The sequence below is a fragment of the Armigeres subalbatus genome, chromosome 2, assembly GCF_024139115.2.
Source record: "Armigeres subalbatus isolate Guangzhou_Male chromosome 2, GZ_Asu_2, whole genome shotgun sequence".
Classification (NCBI taxonomy): Eukaryota; Metazoa; Arthropoda; class Insecta; order Diptera; family Culicidae; genus Armigeres; species Armigeres subalbatus.
The window spans coordinates 247,818,643-247,838,882 of NC_085140.1; the positions used below are offsets into that span (position 1 = coordinate 247,818,643).

The following is a 20,240-nucleotide window of genomic DNA, read 5'->3' on the forward strand; positions in this document are numbered from 1 at the left end:
TACAAAAATATTTTTTATCTGTACACATTTGAATGGCTCATATTTAAGTTATGCTTTATAAATATGTTATGCGAATAAATATCAATATGGGACAACACAAGTGAGTTTTAATTTTCTAATTTCTGGAACGAAGTCTACTAATTTATCGAAGAAGCCTATTGATTTATTAAACAGGAGCCAATTTTAAACTAATTTCTAAATGAAAATCAAAATCGTCAATAGGACTCTTATGCGAATTTAGGCCTTAACCTCGTGCATCTTAAGTTTCACTGACTGCAACTAGTTAGTTTTTTTTTGTTTTAAATACGGCAATATTAGCTAATACAGTATTGAACTTAATTTAAAGATTAAAGATATAAAGCTATGTTCGATTCAAAAATAAACTTTTTATAGAAGGCCCGTGTTATATACCAAGAATAGTGATACAGTGTTGACCCGTTTTGTCACTCCCCGATTTTGCCTACCCCCGATTTTGTCTACCTCCGATTTTATCACGTTTTCGACCCGATTTTGTCACGTTTTCGACCCGATTTTGTCACCCCAAAAAAAATTGTCATTCTTTTTATTTTCGTAAAGAATACCACAAACAACATTGATTTTCATTAAATAACTTCCACTGCCTGTAGTTTATTGGGCCCCTCCTTAGCCGTGCGGTAAGATGCGCGACTACAAAGCAAGACCATGCTGAGGGTGGCTGGGTTCGATTCCCGGTGCCGGTCTAGACAATTTTCGGATTGGAAATTGTCTTGACTTCCCTGGGCATAAAAGTATCATCGTGTTTGCCTCATGATATACGAATGCAGAAATGGTAACTTGGCTTAGAAACCTCGCAGTTAATAACTGCAGGGCTGGTAGCGATCAATGCCGCTCAAAATAGTGACTTTAGTGACCAAAGCTAAAAAGGGACCAAATAATGACTTTCAGTTGCGAAAAAGTGACCAAATAGTGACTTTCAGTTTCAGTTCGATGAGACGAAATTAAGCGTTTTTGTGTCGAGGGAGAATATTTTTTTTTCGTAATTTGTGGCGGAAACCATTTTTCACTCACCACTCTCTCATAACGGACTCAGAAAAGAAACGAAAATCGTGCCGCTAACTTTTGCCTCTCTTTTATCCCAAGGAAATTTTACTAAATATCAGTCAAAAGAAGGACTACTAAAAACTATGAGTCAAACGTTTGCGCCACTTTAAGCGAACGAAACATGGTTATTTATCACTCATAAGACCTGTTTTTCTTCCCCGAAAAATGACTTGTAGGCAAAAATCTCGTGAGAATGAGTGAAAAACACGATCACTGAAAGAAAGATGCAGATTTGATTTGGTTTAGGGAGTTTTTGGAATTTATAGTTCGAAAGGAACATCAGTACGGATCGTTTTGGTAGAAAACGAAACAAAAATTATGAAAACCGTCGGGCTCGTCTTCAAATTCAAAAGTTATCAAAATATAACGAATATAACAAAATCTAAAAAAATCACGCTTTGAATCTTTTACATTTATGCTGCTTCAAATGTATAAATTATCACCAAATTTATTTTGAAAAATTCCAAAATATTGATCAAAGTTGGGAGGGAAAAACGGCTTTTATTTTCTCATGTTCTTACAGCAAAATTACTTTGAGGATTCCTTACATATTTAAAGTATCGCCTTTCAATTCGAGCAGTACAATAATAGAAGCAACTATCATTATTTCGATTTGAAAATAAATATTTTTATTTTACCAAAATATCACCGCTTTGTGATAAAACAATTTTCTGTTATAAAAAAAACTGATAAGCATGTTTGTTTTAGGTATGCACAAATAACAAGCCTTGATAGTTGATGAACTATTGGTTCTCTTGAAGCACAAGGAAGAATATCTAAAATTGAAAAGATTATTCTGAACCGCCAATAGTGCAATTGATAGGGGAGACTGGGCAGGCTTGATCCACTTTTCTCATTTTCGATGTATCTCAGCGCATGCAATCTTCAAAAATGGGGAAACTTTATCCCCTGTATATAATATCTATATCATTTCCCGTCAAAAATTGCATCTCGTTTTTTTTTGTCACAATCGATTCTTTGGCTTATTTAAGGTCAACTTTCTCTCTCTTTCGACTCGCTCTCAAGCCTCTAACTATTTAAAAAAATCTAAAACAAAAGTTGAAAAAATGCTGCACGTGTGAACCGGTCTGACAAAATTCACCCGCTGTTCGTTCAAAATTGTGCGAATGATAGCCAAATATTAAAAAAAAAACCCTTTTTAAATATTTTCTTTTTAATTTTAAAAATACTTAGAGGCTTAAAAAATATGGGTTCTTTCGGAAAGTTAACTTTAAATAAAATTAATAATCGATTGAGCAAATTAAATTTTTGACGGGAAAGGTCAATTGGTGAAGCTACTGGTGAAATGCCAATATTAGAGTAGCGAGTAAAATGGCTGGCGAAGTTTCAGAGCGATCATTTTTCCAAGATCTGTAATTTCATTTCCGCTATGAACAAAGCATCATCCGACTTATACATAAAGCTTTACTCAAAAATAGTCAATAGTTTCAAAATAGTTAAAAATAGTGACTTTTTACGAGAAAAAGTGACTTTAGTGACTTGAGGTCGAAAAAAGAGACTTTTTAGTGACTTGCCCGAAAAAAGTGACCAAGTCACTAAAAACTGACCTGCTAACAGGCCTGTAACTGTGGAAGTGCTTAATGAACACTAAGCTGCGAGGCGGCAATGTCCCAGTGGGGGATGTAATGCCAATGAAGAAGAAGAAGAAGTTTATTACGAACGACTTCTGAGTACCTAGCAAATATTCTGTAAGCAATTTCGACAAGAAATAACGGGTACCGTTCACGCATTTGGCCTTTCCAAGGCATACAATGATTCATAGTTGGTGAATGAATTAAAAAATTGGAAATAATTTTTTTTTCCAATTTTGTCACACACCCTGTTTTATCACCCCAAAATTCACCAGGGGGGTGATAAAATCGGGATATTACTGTATATACCAATCGACACAGTTTGATGAAATGAGGTGATGTCTGTGTGTATGTATGTGTGTGCGTGAAAAGTCTCCCCCATTTTTTAGGCACTTACCCCCAACCAATTCGCTCGCAACGACGCAGTATCCTGTCCCATTGATTCCTATTGAAAATTAGTCAGGTTGGACTATGGGATCAGAAATTATGGCCAAAATATTTTTTTTACATCAAAACCCCGTAAAACAAATTCTCACCCATTATTCAACCGATTTGCTGGCAACAAAATGCATTCGTAGTTTCCTATTGAAAATTGGCCAGATCGGACTATGGAATTAGAAGTTATGACCAGAAAAAAAGAGTAGAGGGTTGCATCAAATATACGATCGCAATTGAACGTAGAATTACGTATAGTGTGATAACGGATGCGAAATTTGATCATCAACATTTTATGTATGTTTATGCCGGATGGCTAATAGCCGAAATATCGGCAATTTACTGTTAAAGTAAATTTTAACATTGGTTGGCAAAATTGGATTTTTCAATACGTAACTGCATTGAATCAATTGTTTACGTTGTAAAACGGCTGAGTGATTGGGTCGTACTTCCTGACCTCTTTTCGTGACGGTCCCAAATTTGAAACTTTGGAATGACCCCCCTGTCTTACCGAAAGACGTAATTCTACGTCAAAAATATTATACGCATTTTTTTTAAAATGCTTACTTATTTATTTTTACGGCACTTATCCGATTTACTCGCATCAAGTTTCCCGTAACGCTGGGACAGACACCTTTGCGTGGTGTGTTACAGTGTAAGATCTACCACGGCCATATTGTCAGCTACAGGCAAATCCTGACCCAACGAATACCTTCCCCAATATCCAACTCCGTGGTACTTATGAGGGTGTCGCTATGAGTCGGGGGCCTCTCGTTAAGTAAGTACCACATCAACACTTCCTTCCCCTCCCAAGTTACGGTGAAGATGGGCGTGGCCAGGAGTAGTAATCCTCGTGCTTTTGTGATTTTTATCACTAGTGTCCAATCTACGAAGTACACCGTAACTATGCTATGCTATGCTTATCCGATTTACTCGCATCAAGCTGTCTTCTAACTAGTCCGATTCAAAGTAGGTCAGATCGAACAAAAAGCACAAAATAATTATGGCCGAAAAACTTTTTTTTTTAACTCACGGGGCACTTATTCTTAACTATTTTACTCTCAACAAGTTACAATGGGTGGGGAATAATTTTTCATTGTTTACTGTCGAAAATAAGCCTGATTGAATTATGGAAGTTTTTGGACGAAGTTTAGAGGAAAATACAACTTTTTGTATGCAAAATACACTACAAAAATTTACTTAGTTTAACGGCATTGGTTCTTAACAGATTTATTGTAACAAGTTGTCCCAATCAATTAGTTGCACAAACTATTATTTCAAACTTAAACTGCGTTTTTAAAGCTCAATTATTTTTCGAGCACTACCGAATAAAGATCAGGGTAGACAGAATACATTGATCGCATTTTTCTGCATTCTCGTATCTCGCTATGAATATCAAAAAATGTGTGCCCGGGCAACTTCAATGCACATGGAAATTCAGTGAGCCTTTTCCAATGACGTTTATTTATATTAAATTCGAATGATATTATTCATTAATCTTGTCGAATTATAATTCTGTCGTTAATTCCTTGATATGGTATTAAAAATGGTGTTGATATTAATCTATTTATTTGTTAAGTTAAGAAAAATCTATAATCCGGTACCGTCATCGGGGGCGAGAATAGGCCAGCGCCTTTACCGACAGTATGAGAGCCGGATAACAAAATCGTTCAAAAAGGCCTTCTATAATTTAATTTTCATGTCCTCAGATACATTAAGGTCTGAGGGAAGCTCTCGCTGTAGAGCGCTATTTTCATACTAAAATGTATATAACTCGGAATTGGGAACGAATTCCGCTCATCCCAACTGACAATCTCTTTGGAATTTATCATGGAATGTTCCTAGAAAATTTTGTGGAGCTCCTATTGCCCTAATTTGAATTAAGCTCTAAATACTAAACTATTGTACAACTAAAATTTTCGCTTCTCAGTACCTCTCTCCGATGATTTGAGGCATAAAGGAACCGAATTTTGCAAAACCCAACTGACAAAAGTTTTGAAATTTTTCAACGATCGTTTTGATGTAATAAAAAATATATGTTTTTATCATCAGACTGTGCTGCACATAAAAGACTTCTCCATTCAGCTCGGTCCATGGCTGCACTTCGCCAACCACGCAGTCTGCGGAGGGTCCGCAAGTCGTCCTCCACCTGATCGATCCACCTTGCCCGCTGTGCACATCGCCTTCTTGTTCCCGTCGGATCGTTGTCGAGAACCATTTTCACCGGATTACTGTCCGACATTCTGGCTACGTGCCCGGCCCACCGCAGCCTTCCGGTTTTCGCGGTGTGAACGATGGATGGTTCTCCCAACATCTGATGCAACTCGTGGTTCATTCGCCTCCTCCACGTACCGTCCGCCATCTGCACCCCACCATAGATGGTACGCAACACTTTCCTTTCGAAAACTCCCAGTGCGCGTTGGTCCTCCACGAGCATCGTCCAGGTTTCGTGTCCGTAGAGAACTACCGGTCTTATAAGCGTTTTGTAGATAGTCAGTTTGGTACGGCGGCGAACTCTATTCGATCGGAGCGTCTTACGGAGGCCAAAGTACGTACGATTTCCAGCCACAATGCGCCTCCGAATTTCTCTGCTGGTATCGTTATCGGCGGTCACCAGTGAGCCCAAGTACACGAATTCTTCAACCACCTCGATTTCGTCACCACCGATAGAAACTCGTGGTGGGTGGCTTACATTGACCTCTCTTGAGCCTCTTCCTATCATGTACTTCGTCTTCGACGTGTTGATGACTAGTCCAATCCGTTTAGCTTCGCTTTTCAGTCTGATGTAGGCTTCCTCCATCCTCTCAAAGTTACGTGCCATGATATCAATGTCGTCGGCGAAACCAAATAACTGGACGGACTTCGTGAAAATCGTACCACTCGTGTCAATCCCTGCCCTTCGTATTACTCCCTCCAAAGCGATGTTGAATAGCAGACACGAAAGACCATCACCTTGCCTGTTACACTGGAACGCAAAGGGTTTGCTGAGCGAACGGAACCTACTGTGTAAGGTGAACGCAAGCTGTAGGACGGAGTAAACATAGGACGCTGACATGTTGAATTTGGTTTGCTCATGATTAGCAGAAGATTGTTATTGGGAACGTTATTTAACTGAATTCGGAACACAGCAAAAAAAAATTTGTAATATCACATCAGATTTGATGCACATCATCGCCGTCGTAAATAGCATGTATTATTACATATGTTTTGTGTAACAAAAAGTGACGTAATTGGCATTTTTTCGCCAAAATTGAATTGTGTAAAACGTAATATGTTCGACGTAATGATAAAAACAACGTAATAACCTGCCAGCTGAAACCTTGCTTTCGGCAGCTGGGTTAGGGGTGTTCGGGAATTTTCTTTCATGCTTCCAAAATACACTTCTAAAAAATGTCATATTTTATTTCTCATAATTCTGCACGTAAATATACAATTTTACATATACAATCATTGATTTTCGTTTTTATTTGCGGCATTTTGACTTATCGAATTTTTGTGAATTGTTTGAAAATATAGCAATACGTTGTTTTTTAAGGTTTTTATTCTAAGACTAGCAGACCCGACGAACTTCGTTTCGCCTAAAATTGATTAGTTCTCGAGTTATGTAGAAATTTCGGTTTCATTTGTATGGGAGCCCCCCTTTCCAAAGGAGGGAGGGGTCTCGAACCATCTTAAGAACCTTCCCCGATCACAAAAACCTCTGCATATAAATTTTTACGCCGATTAGTTTCGGAGTCTATAAGGTTTAGACATACAGAAATTCATTTTTATGTATATAGATTTTCAGTTTGTAAGACTTATCGTTTAGGTTTAGTATTTTAAGATTTTTGGATTTTCAGTGGACCTGTGGGCCGATAAAAAAACAGTCGCCATGGCATGATAGATCATTTCCAGTTGGCGTGGACTTATTGTATACATAGAATTTTTGTCAATGTTAGATTTACTGCATTTAACGAAGAAATCCTTCGGAAATTCTCCAAAAACACCTTCGGAAGTTCCACCGCAAATTCCTTCAGAAACTCATTCAGGAATTTCTTCAAAAATTCTTCCAGAAATTCCTCCGCCAAATTCCTTAGCAGTTACTCCCACAATTTCTATATAGAGTACTCTAGGAGTTTCTTCGAATATCCCACCAAGAGCTCCTTCGGAAAATCTTCCAGCGATTCCTCCGAAAATGCCCCCATGAGTTTCGACGGAAAGTCCACCAGGAGATCTTCCAAAAATTCTTCCCGAGCTTCTTCCAGGAATGTTTTTCGATATACCTCGGCAAGTACTTCCAGGAATTCCTCCAGATGTTTCTTCGGAAATTCCTCCAGAAGTTTTTAGGAAATTCTTCCAAGAAATTTTCCAGTTATTCCTCCAGGAGTTCTTCCGGAAATTCCTCCAGGAGTTCCTTTGAAAAATCCCCCAGGAGTTCATTCGACAATTCCTCCTGGACTTCCTTTAGGAAATCCTCCGAAATGTTCTTCAGAAGTTTCTACAAATTTCCTCAAAAATTCCTTCGGAATTTCCTTAAGGAGTTCTTCCATAATTCGTCCAGGAGTTCCTTCAGAAATTCCTCCGAAAGTACCTCTAAGAATTGCTCCGAAAATTTCTTCAGTAGCTTCTACGGAAATTCCTTCAAGAGTTTCTTCGGAAATTCCTCCAAGAGTTACCCACGAGTTTCTACAGAAAATTCGGCAGGGACTCCACCGGAAATTCCTTTAGGAATTTTTCCAGAAATTCCTCCAGGAGCTCTTTTGTATATTTCTCCAAAAATGCCTGCAAATGTTCTTCCGGAAACTTTTCAAGCATTTTTCCGGAAATTCCTCCAGAAGGTCATTCAAGAATTATTCCAGGAGTTCCTCTTGAAAATCTTTCAGGAGTTTCTTCGGAAATTCCTCCGGAAATAGCTCCAGTAACTCCTTTGAATATTCCGAAATACTCCGAAAATTCCTTCAGTAGTTTCTAAGGACATTCCTTCGAGAGTTCCTTCGGAAATGTGTTTCTTTGAGATTCCTCACGGAGTTCCTCTAGAAGTTATTCCAGAAACTTGTTCCAAAATACCTCGGCAAGTACTTCCAGGAATTCTTCCAGAAATTTCTTCGGAAATTCCTCCAGAAATTTTTCAGGAAATTCTTTCAGGAATTGTTCCAGTAATTCCTCCAGGAGTTCCTTCGAAAATTCCTCCAGGAGTTCATTCGACAATTCCTTCTGGACTTCCTCCTGAAATTCCTCCAGGAGATCCTCCGAAAAGTTCTTTAGAAATTCCTACGGAAATTTCTCTAAAAACTTCTTCAGAAGTTCTTCAACAATTATTCCAGGAGTTCCTTCAGAAATTCCTCCAAGAATTATCCACGAGTTTCTTCGGAAATTCATTCGGGAATTTTTCTTGAAATTCCTCCAGGAGCTCTTTTGGATATTTCTCCAGAAATACCTGCTGAAGTTCCTCCGGAAACTGTTCAAGAATTTTACCGGAAATTCCGCTAGGAGTTCCTCCAGAAGGTCAGTCAAGAATTATTCCAGGAGCTCCTCTTTTCTTCGGAAATTCCTAAAGAAGTTCCTCCGGAGATAGCTCCAGTAGCTCCTCTGAATATTCCGAATTACTCCGAAAATTCCTTCAGTAGCTTCTTCGGAAATTCCTTCAGGAGTCCTTAGGAAATTGCTCCAATAAATTTGGCAGGAACTCCCCCGAAAATTCCGTCACGAATTCCTCTACAAATTCCTCGAAGAGCTCTTTCGGGTATTCCTCCAGAAATACCTGAAGAAGTTCTTCCGGAATTTCTTTAAAAGATTGTTCCGGAAATTCCTCCAGGAGTACCTTCAGAAGGTCCTTCAAGAATTATTCCAGGAGTTCCTCCTGAAAATCTTCTAGGAGTTTCTTTGGAAATTCCTCAAGGAGTTCCTCCAGAAGTTACTTCAGATTATTTTTCCGAAATGTCTCGACAAGTACTTCCAGGAATTTCTCCAGATTTTTTTTTCGGAATTTCCTACAGAAGTTTTTCAGGAAATTCTTTCAAGAATTGTTCCAGTAGTTCCTCCAAGAGTTTTTCCGGAAATTCCTTAGAAAAAACCTTCAGGAGTTCATTCGACAATTCACCCTAGACTTCTTCCCAAAATTCCTCTAGCAGATTCTACGAAAAGTTCTTCAGAAGCTCCTACGGAAATTTCTCTAAAAACTCCTTCGGAATTTCCTTAAGGAGTTCTTCCACAATTCCTCCAGGACTTCCTACAGAAATTCCTTCGAAAATAGCTAAAAAAAATTACAACGAAAAATCCTTCAGTAGCTTCTACGGAAATTCCTTCAAGAGTTTCTTCGGAAATTCCTCCAAAAATGATCCACGAATTTCTCCGGGAAATTCGGCAGGAACTCCTCCGAAAATTCCTTCAAGAATTTCTCCAGGAATTCCTCCAGGAGATCTTTTGGATATACCTGCATAAACTCCTCCGGAATTTCTTCAGAAGTTTTTTTTTCTGAAAATTCCACCAGGAGTTCCTCCAGAAAGTCCTTCAAGAATTATTCAAGAGTTTCTTCGGAAATTAATAGAGGATATCCGCCAGAAATTGTTCCAGTAGCTTCTCTGAAAGTCCTCCGGCAGGTCTCACAGATGTTCCTCCAATATTTTCTCCGGAAATTCTACCAGGGTTTACTCCAGAAATTCCACCAGGAGATCTTTCAAAAATTTCTACAGAAATTCAAAAATTCTTCCAAATTTTAATTCAATTTTTTCTCCACGTTCTCCTTCGAAAATTCCTGAAGAAGTTCCTTCTGGAATAGCTCAAAATATCCTCAAGAAACTCGTCTACAAATTCCTCCATAAGTTTGTCGGGAAGGTTCTCAAAGAGTTCCTCCAGAAATTCGTCCAGATATTCCTCCAGAAATACCTTTTCCTCTGGAAATTCTCCCTAAAAATGCTTCGGAAATTTCACCAGGAATTCCTCCGAAAATCTTTAAAATTGGAAATAATACCGGAGAAAAAACCTGAAGGGGTACTTCAAGAGCTCCTCCGTCCCATAGAGTCCCACATATATTCCTCCGGGAGTTTCTTTGGAAATTCTTTCATGAGTTGCTCCAGAAATTCCACCAGGAGTTCCTTCAAAATTGCTCCAGGAGCTCCTTCGGAAATTCTTCCAAAAGTTCCTGCGGAAAATTGTCCAGAAATTCCTCTGGAAATACCTTCAGGAGTTATTCCGGAAATTCCTCCAGAAGCTTCAGCAGAAATTTCACCATGCGTTCCTCCGAAAATTCCCCCAGAAGTTTCTTCGGAAATTCCTTCGGAATTCTCCATGAATTTCTTCGGAAAATCTTTCAGCAACTCCTCCGGAAATTATTCCTGCAACTCCTACAGGTGCTCCTTCGGAAATTTCTCCAGAGAAACTTACAGGGTTTCCTCCGGAAGCTCAAGAAATATTTTCGGAAATTCTTCCATGAGTTTCTCTAGAAGGTCCTTAAAGAATTACTTTAGTTTCTTCAGAAATTCCTTAAGGAGTTCCTCCAGTAATTGCTCCAGTAGTTCCTCCAAAAATTCCTCCTGGACTCCTTCCACAACTCCTCCGGAAATTTCTTCAGATTCGTCAGAATTCGTCTAGGTGTTCCTTTGCAAATTTTTCGACAAATTCCTCCAATAATACCTGCAGGAATTCCTACGAAAGTACAGGATTTTTTTCCCGGAAATTATTCCAGGAGTTCCCCCCGGAAGGTCCTTTCAAATAACTATATAAGTTTCTCCGGAAGTTCCTCCAGTAGATTATTTGGAATACCTCCAGAACTTCGAGTTTCTTCGTAGGTTCCTTCTGTAGTTTCTCCGGAAATCCTCCAAGAGTTTCCATGAAAATTGCTCCAAAAATACCTAAAATTTCCTCCGAAAATTCCTCTCAAAATTTCACCTGGGAGAATTTTCCTAATTTAAGAATTTAAAAATTCAATAATAAAAATTTTTAAATTATAAAATTAGAATATAAAAATTGAGAAATCGTTTTTTTAAATTATAAATTTAGGAATTGAATTTCCTAATTGACAAAAAATTGAAAATTTTAAATTTTGTTGAATTTTTTTTAATTTCTTTATTTTGTTGAACAAATTTAAAAATATAAAATGCCATTAGTAAGAATTTGTTTCAAAATATCTAAAAATTTCAAATTATAAAAATATTATGAATCCCAAGTTACACACTCAGATCGTGATAATCTCAATCAGCCTCTGTTGAATTGCAAGATTTTAAGATTTTAAGATTTTAAGATTTTAAGATTTTAAGATTTTAAGATTTTAAGATTTTAAGATTCTAAGATTTTAAGATTTTAAGATTTTAAGATTTTAAGATTTTAAGATTTTAAGATTTTAAGATTTTAAGATTTTAAGATTTTAAGATTTTAAGATTTTAAGATTTTAAGATTTTAAGATTTTAAGATTTTAAGATTTTAAGATTTTAAGATTTTAAGATTTTAAGATTTTAAGATTTTAAGATTTTAAGATTTTAAGATTTTAAGATTTTAAGATTTTTAAGATTTTAAGATTTTAAGATTTTAAGATTTTTAAGATTTTAAGATTTTTAAGATTTTAAGATTTTAGGATTTTAAGATTTTAAGATTTTTAAGATTTTAAGATTTTTAAGATTTTAAAATTTTTAAGATTTTAAGATTTTAAGATTTTAAGATTTTAAGATTTTAAGATTTTAAGATTTTAAGATTTTAAGATTTTAAGATTTTAAGATTTTAAGATTTTAAGATTTTAAGGTTTTAAGGTTTTAAGGTTTTAAGATTTTAAGATTTTAAGATTTTAAGATTTTAAGATTTTAGGATTTTAAGATTTTAAGATTTTAAGATTTTAGGATTTTAAGATTTTAAGATTTTAAGATTTTAAGATTTTAAGATTTTAAGATTTTAAGATTTTAAGATTTTAAGATTTTAAGATTTTAAGATTTTAAGATTTTAAGATTTTAAGATTTTAAGATTTTAAGATTTCAAGATTTTAAGATTTTAAGATTTTATTAATATTTTAAGATTTTAGGATTTTAAGATTTTAAGATTTTAAGATTTTAAAATTTTAAGATTTTAAGATTTTAAGATTTTAAGATTTTAAGATTTTAAGATTTTAAGATTTTAAGATTTTAAGATTTTAAGATTTTAAGATTTTAAGATTTTAAGATTTTAAGATTTTAAGATTTTAAGATTTTAAGATTTTAAGATTTTAAGATTTTAAGATTTTAAGATTTTAAGATTTTAAGATTTTAAGATTTTAAGATTTTAAGAGTTTAAGATTTTAAGATTTTAAGATTTTAAGATTTTAAGATTTTAAGATTTTAAGATTTTAAGATTTTACAATTCTAAGATTTTAAGATTTTAAGATTCTAAGATTCTAAGATTTTAAGATTTTAAGGGTTAAGATTTTAAGATTTTAAAATTTTAAGATTTTAAGATTTTAAGATTTTAAGATTTTAAGATTTTAAGATTTTAAGATTTTAAGATTTTAAGATTTTAAGGGTTAAGATTTTGAGTTTTGAAAATATCTAAATTTCAAATATTCAATTTTTGTTTTTTTTTATCTACATACATACGTCTTTGAAGACACGGCCATAAGATGCTAATCAGGCCGTAACTGCATTGTTAGACTTCTCGCATGTTATCATTGCATCGCCTCTACTTCCGGTAATCCCATTCCGCCAGATTGCTCTTGTAGCGAACTCCATCAAATAGTAGATGGAAGCATGATCCTGACAGTTTTGTTCTAAAGCAAAATTTGCCTGCAACAAATATTAAATAATTTTTTCACCTCAGTACTGATCGGGGTTTTCATTTTTGTCGATCACAAATTAAAACTTACCAGAGCGGTTTCATTTCTCCTGCTTCCTGTTGATTTTTGACGGTGACGACAGGCATACTCATCTAAAATCCAACCTATTTTGGACAAGAATAGGCACGATATTGGTAGTTTGGAGCTGCAATTGGATCCACAGGACAGCCTGACGTCTTATTGGAAATAGATCGATTACCGTGCCGATTACCGTGCCGGAATCTGAAAAACATCCCACAATTACTTATCGGGCGATCGGAAAAACTATCGATAAGAAACTTACCTGCACAATTTCGTTTACAATGCTGATTCCTCGTAGGTATCAACGAAGCATTTTGTGTGTCCATAGCATCCTTCTCGTTATTTGTCTCTCTGTAAAATGATGTGATGCATTGCGCCGGCTGGGTACAAATAAAACTGTATAAAAAACTTACCTTAGGCAGATTTTCTCCCAATAACAGGTCGGAAACACTGTTTTTATATTTTACTCACTTCCTAAAGACTTACTTTTCTTTTTGAAAGCAATTAAACTAATATTATTTCGAAAATCATAGTTTTTCGATGCGAGCGAATGAAGTGAAAATTTGACTGACTGCCGGCGGTAGAGCTTGCTTTGTTGACATTTTACAGCATGCTTTGTGAAGCGATATCACTTATGTTGGTGGTAATATTACGCTGATTCCGCGTTATTAATCAATTTGGCAGGTAATTTAGCGTTGGATCTACGTAACTGAAAAAATAATTTTCTCGATTGAATGCTGCAGTGAGGAATGTAATAAAGCGTCAATATTGGACAATATTACATAAAATTCGTTATTACGTGCGATTTTCATGTACGTTCCACGAAAATACGTCGCGGCATATTAATATATTTTTTGCTGTGAATAGTTAGATAATCTATATATATAAAAACCAATCTATGTATGTATGTTCGCTAACTACTTCTGAACCACTTGGCCGATTTCAACCAAATTTGGTACAGACATTCTCTATCCTCAGAGGAAGTTAACAAAGGGGTGGGATGGTCATGTAGAAAAGGGGAGGGTGGTGGGAGGCGTTTTGTTCAGAAAACGAACAATTCTGTGTAACTTTCAACTCCCAGGACCGATTTCAACCAAATTTGGTACAGACATTCTCTATCCTCAGAGGATCTTAACAAAGGGTGGGATGGTCATGTAGAAAAGGGAGGGTGGGGGGGGGGTTTTGTTCAGAAAACGAACAATTCTGTGTAACTTTCAACCCCCAGGACCGATTTCAACCAAATTTTGTACACATATTCACTACGAGGAGGTAATCATAGGGGAGGGGATTTGGGAAAGGGGGAGGGGTCTGGAGGGAGGGGTTTTGTTTAGAAAACGGGCAATTCAAAGTAAATCATGAACCCTGTACTGATTTCAACCAAATTTGGTACACACATTCTACATCATAAGGAAAAGATAACAAAGGATGGGATGGTCATTGGAAAAAGGAGGTATAGGGGAGGTGTTGTCTTTGGAAAACGAGCAACTCAGTGTAACTCCCAACCCCCAGGACCGATTTCAATCAAATTTTGTACACATATTCACTATGAGGAGCCGATCGTACGGGAGGGAAATTTGGATAAGGGGGTAGGGGTCTGAAGGAGGGTATTGTTCAGAAAACGGGCAATTTAGTGTAACTTCTGAACCCCTGTACCGATTTCAACCAAATTTGGTACACACATTTTCTATCCCTAGGAGAAGATAACAAAGGGGGTGAAATGGCCGTTGAGAAAAGAGGAAGGGTAAAGGAAAGCGGTTGTCTTTAGAAAACGGGCAATTCAGTGTAACTCCTGACCCCAGGACCAATTCTAAGCAGATTAAATGATTAAATCATTCAACTCTATGATTAAAGATTATGATTAATGAATTATAATTTTTGAAAATGATGACTGATAATGATTAATGATTAAATTCATTTTTGACAATAATTAACGATTATGAATAATAGATGAAAAACCGTTGGATTATAATTAACGATTACCGATCGTGATTAAATGTTGACACACTACATGTGTATGATTAATGATTAACGATCGATATGATTAATGATTGATGATTATGAATGATCAAATTGCATAGTGATCCATAATCGAGTAACCTTTATTCCAAATTTTAAAAGGTATGATAATTATATGATAATGATTCAAGATTAATAAATAAAAGCAAGGTATGCAATGATCCAATGTTCCAGCATAACTTCTGTACCCCTTTGCCCGATTTCAACCAAATTTGGAACAAACATTCTTTTTCTTAAGAAGGCGAAGATGACAGGGATCGATCAACTCAACACTTCATCGAAATCATGGTTTGCCCAGAGAAAAGCAATGATTAAAGTGTTTCCTTCTGGACGGTAAATGTGATCATTTCTTTAAAATAGACGTTTTTCCGGAATAAGGCATCGGTGTATGTTTTTCCTTCTTTAGAAATAGACGTTTGCCCGGAATAAAGCGATTTTGGGTTTGATCCCATTTTCAAAATCAGTCAATGTTTTCAAATGTAATCTACCTTCTTTTAATCAAATGATGAAATATCAATAAGAAAACACAATTATCCTTTTGACCTATTCCAATTCCGATGGTGAAAAAAACTGCGAATTAAACTGGCAACTCCGAGCAAGGCCGGGTACATAAAGCTATTTTAATTCTATAATTTACTTTTCAGTCCCTAGCAAAGCCGGATACATATAGCTATTAGCTATCTATATATCTCGGATACTTATTCAACGTATGTGACGTATGTGATTTTGTAAACAAAAATTTAAACGTTGATTTCTGCAATCTGATAGCACTCCCACGCAAACTATCGCCACATACAGGTAGGGGGAGGTTTCGGCTACATGTTCGTTGTATTGGTTTGCGTGGGAGTGTCATCATATTTGACAAATCGACGTATGCATCTTTGTTTACAAAATCACATACGTCGTTTTGAATAAGTTGCCGAGATATATAAAACTCAATGTTTGTATGTTTGTGTGTGTGCTCCAGCCTAACTTCTGAACCCATTATTGTATTGTTTAGTTATCGATCAATTCAACCATTTATCGAAATCATGGTTTGCCCAACGTAAAAAGCAATGATTAATGTGTTTCCTTCTGGATGGTGAATGTGATCCCTTCTTTAAAATAGACGTTTGCTCGGAATAAGGCATCGGTGGATGTTTGTCCTTCTTTAGAAATAGACGTTTGCCCGGAATATGGCGATTATGGATTCGCTCCCTTTTCCAAAATCAGTCAATGTTTTCAAATGAAATCTGCCTTCTTTTAATCAAATGATGATGTATCAATAAGAAAACACAATTATCCTGTTGACCAATTGGTTTACTTATTTGCCGATTGTGAAAAAACTGCGAATCAAACTGGAACCTCGAGCAAGGCCGGGTACATCAAGCTAGTACTTAATAAGAATAAAGTGCATTAGGACGACTTTGCCAAAACAGTATACTTGTTGATACGGAAAGAAAGGGTAGCGAAAACATTATACAATAGTCGTGACTTACCGGTGTTTGTAGTAGGGTAGAAGATCAGACGGAGATCGTATTTGAATTGTTGAACCCTAAACTATTTGTAAGTTCTGATGTTAATTTAAATTTCCTAAACTGAATTTAATAAAATTATAGTTTTGAGTTTGCCGAACACCATACTTCAAAAAGCGGTTTTACAATGCTTCCCCGAATACCTCCAAACAATACTCAAAAAAATATACCGTCGGATGAAGTCTATCCTTGCTGCGAGAGAGATGATCAGTACGATTCTATGGTGCAGTGTGGTCGATGTCTGAAATGGCACCACTTTGCATGTGTCGATGTGGACCAGAGTATAGCGGAGCTAGTTTGGTATTGCCGTACGTGCCTCGGAGAGGACGTATCCGCTCGGGAATCAATAGGACAGCCAGGTGTTAGCCGTGTACAACCCCTCGAGCAGCTAAAAAGGAAGTACTAAAGATAATACCGGTAAGTCAAAGAAGAAGTTAGAACAGAAAGCTTCCGATCAGAAAGTTCTAAATAAGAACCAAGAAGTTAGTCAGCCAGGAACATCTACTCCATGGGATGTAAACAATTTCGAAAAACATTTGAAGAACCAACAACCGCGTTTGCTAGCGAATAGTAAGAAATCTCGTTCCGAAAACCACAAAAGTGTCAATAATTCCGTTAAAAGTGATAACACTAAGTGTTCGAAACGCGATTCAGCGTTGATGAGAATTGAAGAGATGAAGGAGAGAAGCCGTCTAGAAGCTCTGGAGGAAGAGAACCAGCCTCAGATATTGAAGGTAAAGCAGAAGCAGCTTGAACGCCAGCGGCGTGATTTGGAGGAACTACAACAGCTATCAAAACTGATTGAGGATTCCGAAAACGATGAAGAGCTTCAAGATAAGGACGAAATTAGTTATATAGATAAGGTGCAAGGATGGATAAGCTCATGCAACGCAGAAGATCCGGTTGAACGACAACGGTTGAGACAAGCTTCAGAGGACGGTAGGAGTGAATTGTCATCAGTTTTGCCAGAAGCTACTGTGCATGACGCCGCAGGAGGACTGCAGTTTCGACGAAATAGCTTCAGTATGCTGCCAGGACCATCGAAGCTTCAGATTGCTTCACGTCAAGTATTTCCTAAAAATCTTCCTACTTTCACCGGACACCCACAAGATTGGCCGTTATTCATCAGTGCGTACGAGCAAGCAAATATTTCTTGTGGGTTCTCCAATGCGGAAAACCTCGTCAGACTGCAACAGGCGTTGCAGGCTAAGGCTCTGGACACCGTCCGGAACTATTTGTTGCTACCGGAAAATGTGCCAAAAATCATTGAAAAGCTACGTCGCCGCTTCGGGAATCCGGAGATTTTATCCACGATGTTAGCACAACGAATTCAGAGGCTGGATGGACCTGATTCGAGAATTTGGAGTCTATAATCGAGTTTGGTAGCGCCATAGAGAATTCACGCATCATTTGGAAGTTTCAAAGATGCATGATCACTTGAAGAACCCAATATTAATGCAAAGCTTAATCCAAAAGCTTCCATCATGCTATGCTATGCAATGGGTTGAATACAAACGGCGTTGGAAAGTGGTAGACCTGAAAACCTTTGGACGGTTCATGGAAGATCTAGTGGATAAGGCGTTAGAAGTGACATTTGAAAGGATAGAAATAGTTCCATCGAAAAGACGGGATAAACTTAAGGCTAAGGTGTTCACTCACCTGTTAGAGGAGGATCGTGAAGCAGTGGGTAGTAAATCTAGCCAAATCAAGACCCAGCTACCATCGGCACAACTATTTGCAAGCAAATCCAACAGTTGTTCTATTTGCGAGGAACCTGGACATTTTGGTCGAGATTGTCAAGAATTCAGGAATACCAGTGTAGAACGCAGATGGATGATGGTGAATCACTTGGGGTTGTGCGCGCTATGTATTTTCAATCACGGGAAGTGGCCGTGCCGCTCGAAAGTTCGTTGTGATTTCGAAGGATGTAACGAACTGCATCATCCGCTTTTACATCTCCCATCGAATACAAAGGCTGTAAGAACGAATGTACGCTGTAATAGTCATTGTTCTCAAAACAAAACAGTTTTGTTTCGTATAATTCCCGTCACGTTATACAATGAAGAAAAAAGGTATGACACACTTGCGCTAGTTGATGAAGGATCGTCAACGTCGTTAATCGACGGCAAAATAGCTGAATATCTGAAGTTAAACGGGCCACGAGAACCGTTTGAAATGCGCTGGACAAATGGAGTTAGTCGAACGGAAGGTCATTCGAGAAGTGTTGAGATGAAAATTACTGGTAAAGACCGAACTAGTGTTGATCTATGCGTGGCGAGGACAGTTCAAAGACTGGATCTACCAGCTCAACGGTTGGATTCAACACAACTCACTAAAGAATTCCAACACCTAGAACATATAGAAATTCCAAGCTATAAATTGGATACTCCTAAACTGCTGATTGGTATCGACAATATGCATCTCATCGCACCATTAACATCACGAGTTGGGGAGAAAGGACAGCCAATTGCTGTTGAATGTAAACTAGGGTGGACTGTATACGGACCGCGACCGAATATGATAGCAGACGTTCATTTCCTTGGTCACCACCGATGTCTTTGCGAAGAATGCAGTAAGGAAGATTGTGAATTGAACCAGCTGTTAAGAGAAAGTTATCAACTTGAAGCAGTAGGAGTTTCGCCCGTACGGTTCGAATCGAAGGAAGATCATCTGGCACGAGAAACTCTAACAAGCAAGACAAAACGCGTGGGCGATCGATTCGAGGTCGGCCTTCTTTGAAAGATAGTGCACCGCGATTTCCAAAGAGCTACCCGATGGCGTATAAGCGAATGAAAAATCTCGAGATGCGATTGGATCGAAATCAAGGTATTCGTGTGGCTCTGCAAACGCAGATTGAGGAATATGTGGCAAAAGGATATGCACACAAAATCACTGAACATGAACTTTTGGATACACCGCCGGAACGTTGTTGGTACCTTCCACTTAACTACGTTATCAATCCTAAGAAACCCGATAAAATTAGAATGGTTTGGGATGCTGCCGCAAAGACAAACGGCGTTTCGTTCAACGACAGTCTGTTGAGGGGGCCTGATCTAGTCGCTTCGTTGTCTGAAGTCATCAACGGTTTCCGTGAGCGGAAGGTGGCATTTGGTGGTGACATCCGAGAGATGTTTCACCAAATTCTGGTGAGAAAAGAAGATAGACAAGCCCAGCGTTTCCTTTTCCGATCCGATACGAACTGTGAACCGGATACTTACGTAATGGATGTGGTCATCTTTGGGGCCAGCTGTTCTCCTTGCTTAGCACAGTTTGTCAAAAATCTGAACGCGCAAGAACATCTTCAAGAGTACCCAGCGGCTGCCGAAGCTATAATAAGAAAACATTATGTCGATGACTATTTTGACAGTGTAGACACGGAGGATGAAGCGATATTACTAGCGAAGGATGTGCGGAAGGTGCATGCAGCCGCGGGTTTTGAAATACGAAACTGGATGAGCAACTCTTCAAAGGTACTGGCTGAGCTTGGAGAATCGGAATCAAAGTTAGCGAAATCTCTTGACATGAATGGCTTAGACACGGAGAGAGTTTTGGGAGTAATGTGGCATCCAGATCACGATTGGTTTGTGTTCTCTACGGAAGTCAGAGATGATTTGCGGCCATATGTTCAAGAAGAAGTCTGGCCTACAAAACGGATTGCGCTACGTTGCGTCATGAGTATGTTTGATCCAAAGCAATTTTTGGCACCATTGTTAATCCACGGCTGGATTTTGATGCAAGACCTGTGGCGGAGTGGTATCGGTTGGGATGAGAAATTAGGAGCAGCACACTATGATCGATGGTTGCGGTGGACAA

At 37.5% G+C, this 20,240-nt stretch overlaps 2 protein-coding genes across 7 annotated transcripts in view; one reads left to right on the forward strand and one right to left on the reverse strand.

Moving 5' to 3' along the window:
* Positions 1-20,240, reverse strand: part of LOC134212042 (phospholipid-transporting ATPase VD) — a 270,366-nt gene that overhangs the window by 237,806 nt on the left and 12,320 nt on the right. The window lies entirely within an intron of this gene.
* On the forward strand, positions 17,922-19,166 carry LOC134209676 (uncharacterized). The gene has a single exon (XM_062685681.1). It carries the CDS (start codon positions 17,922-17,924, stop codon positions 19,164-19,166), a length of 1,245 nt encoding a protein of 414 aa, XP_062541665.1.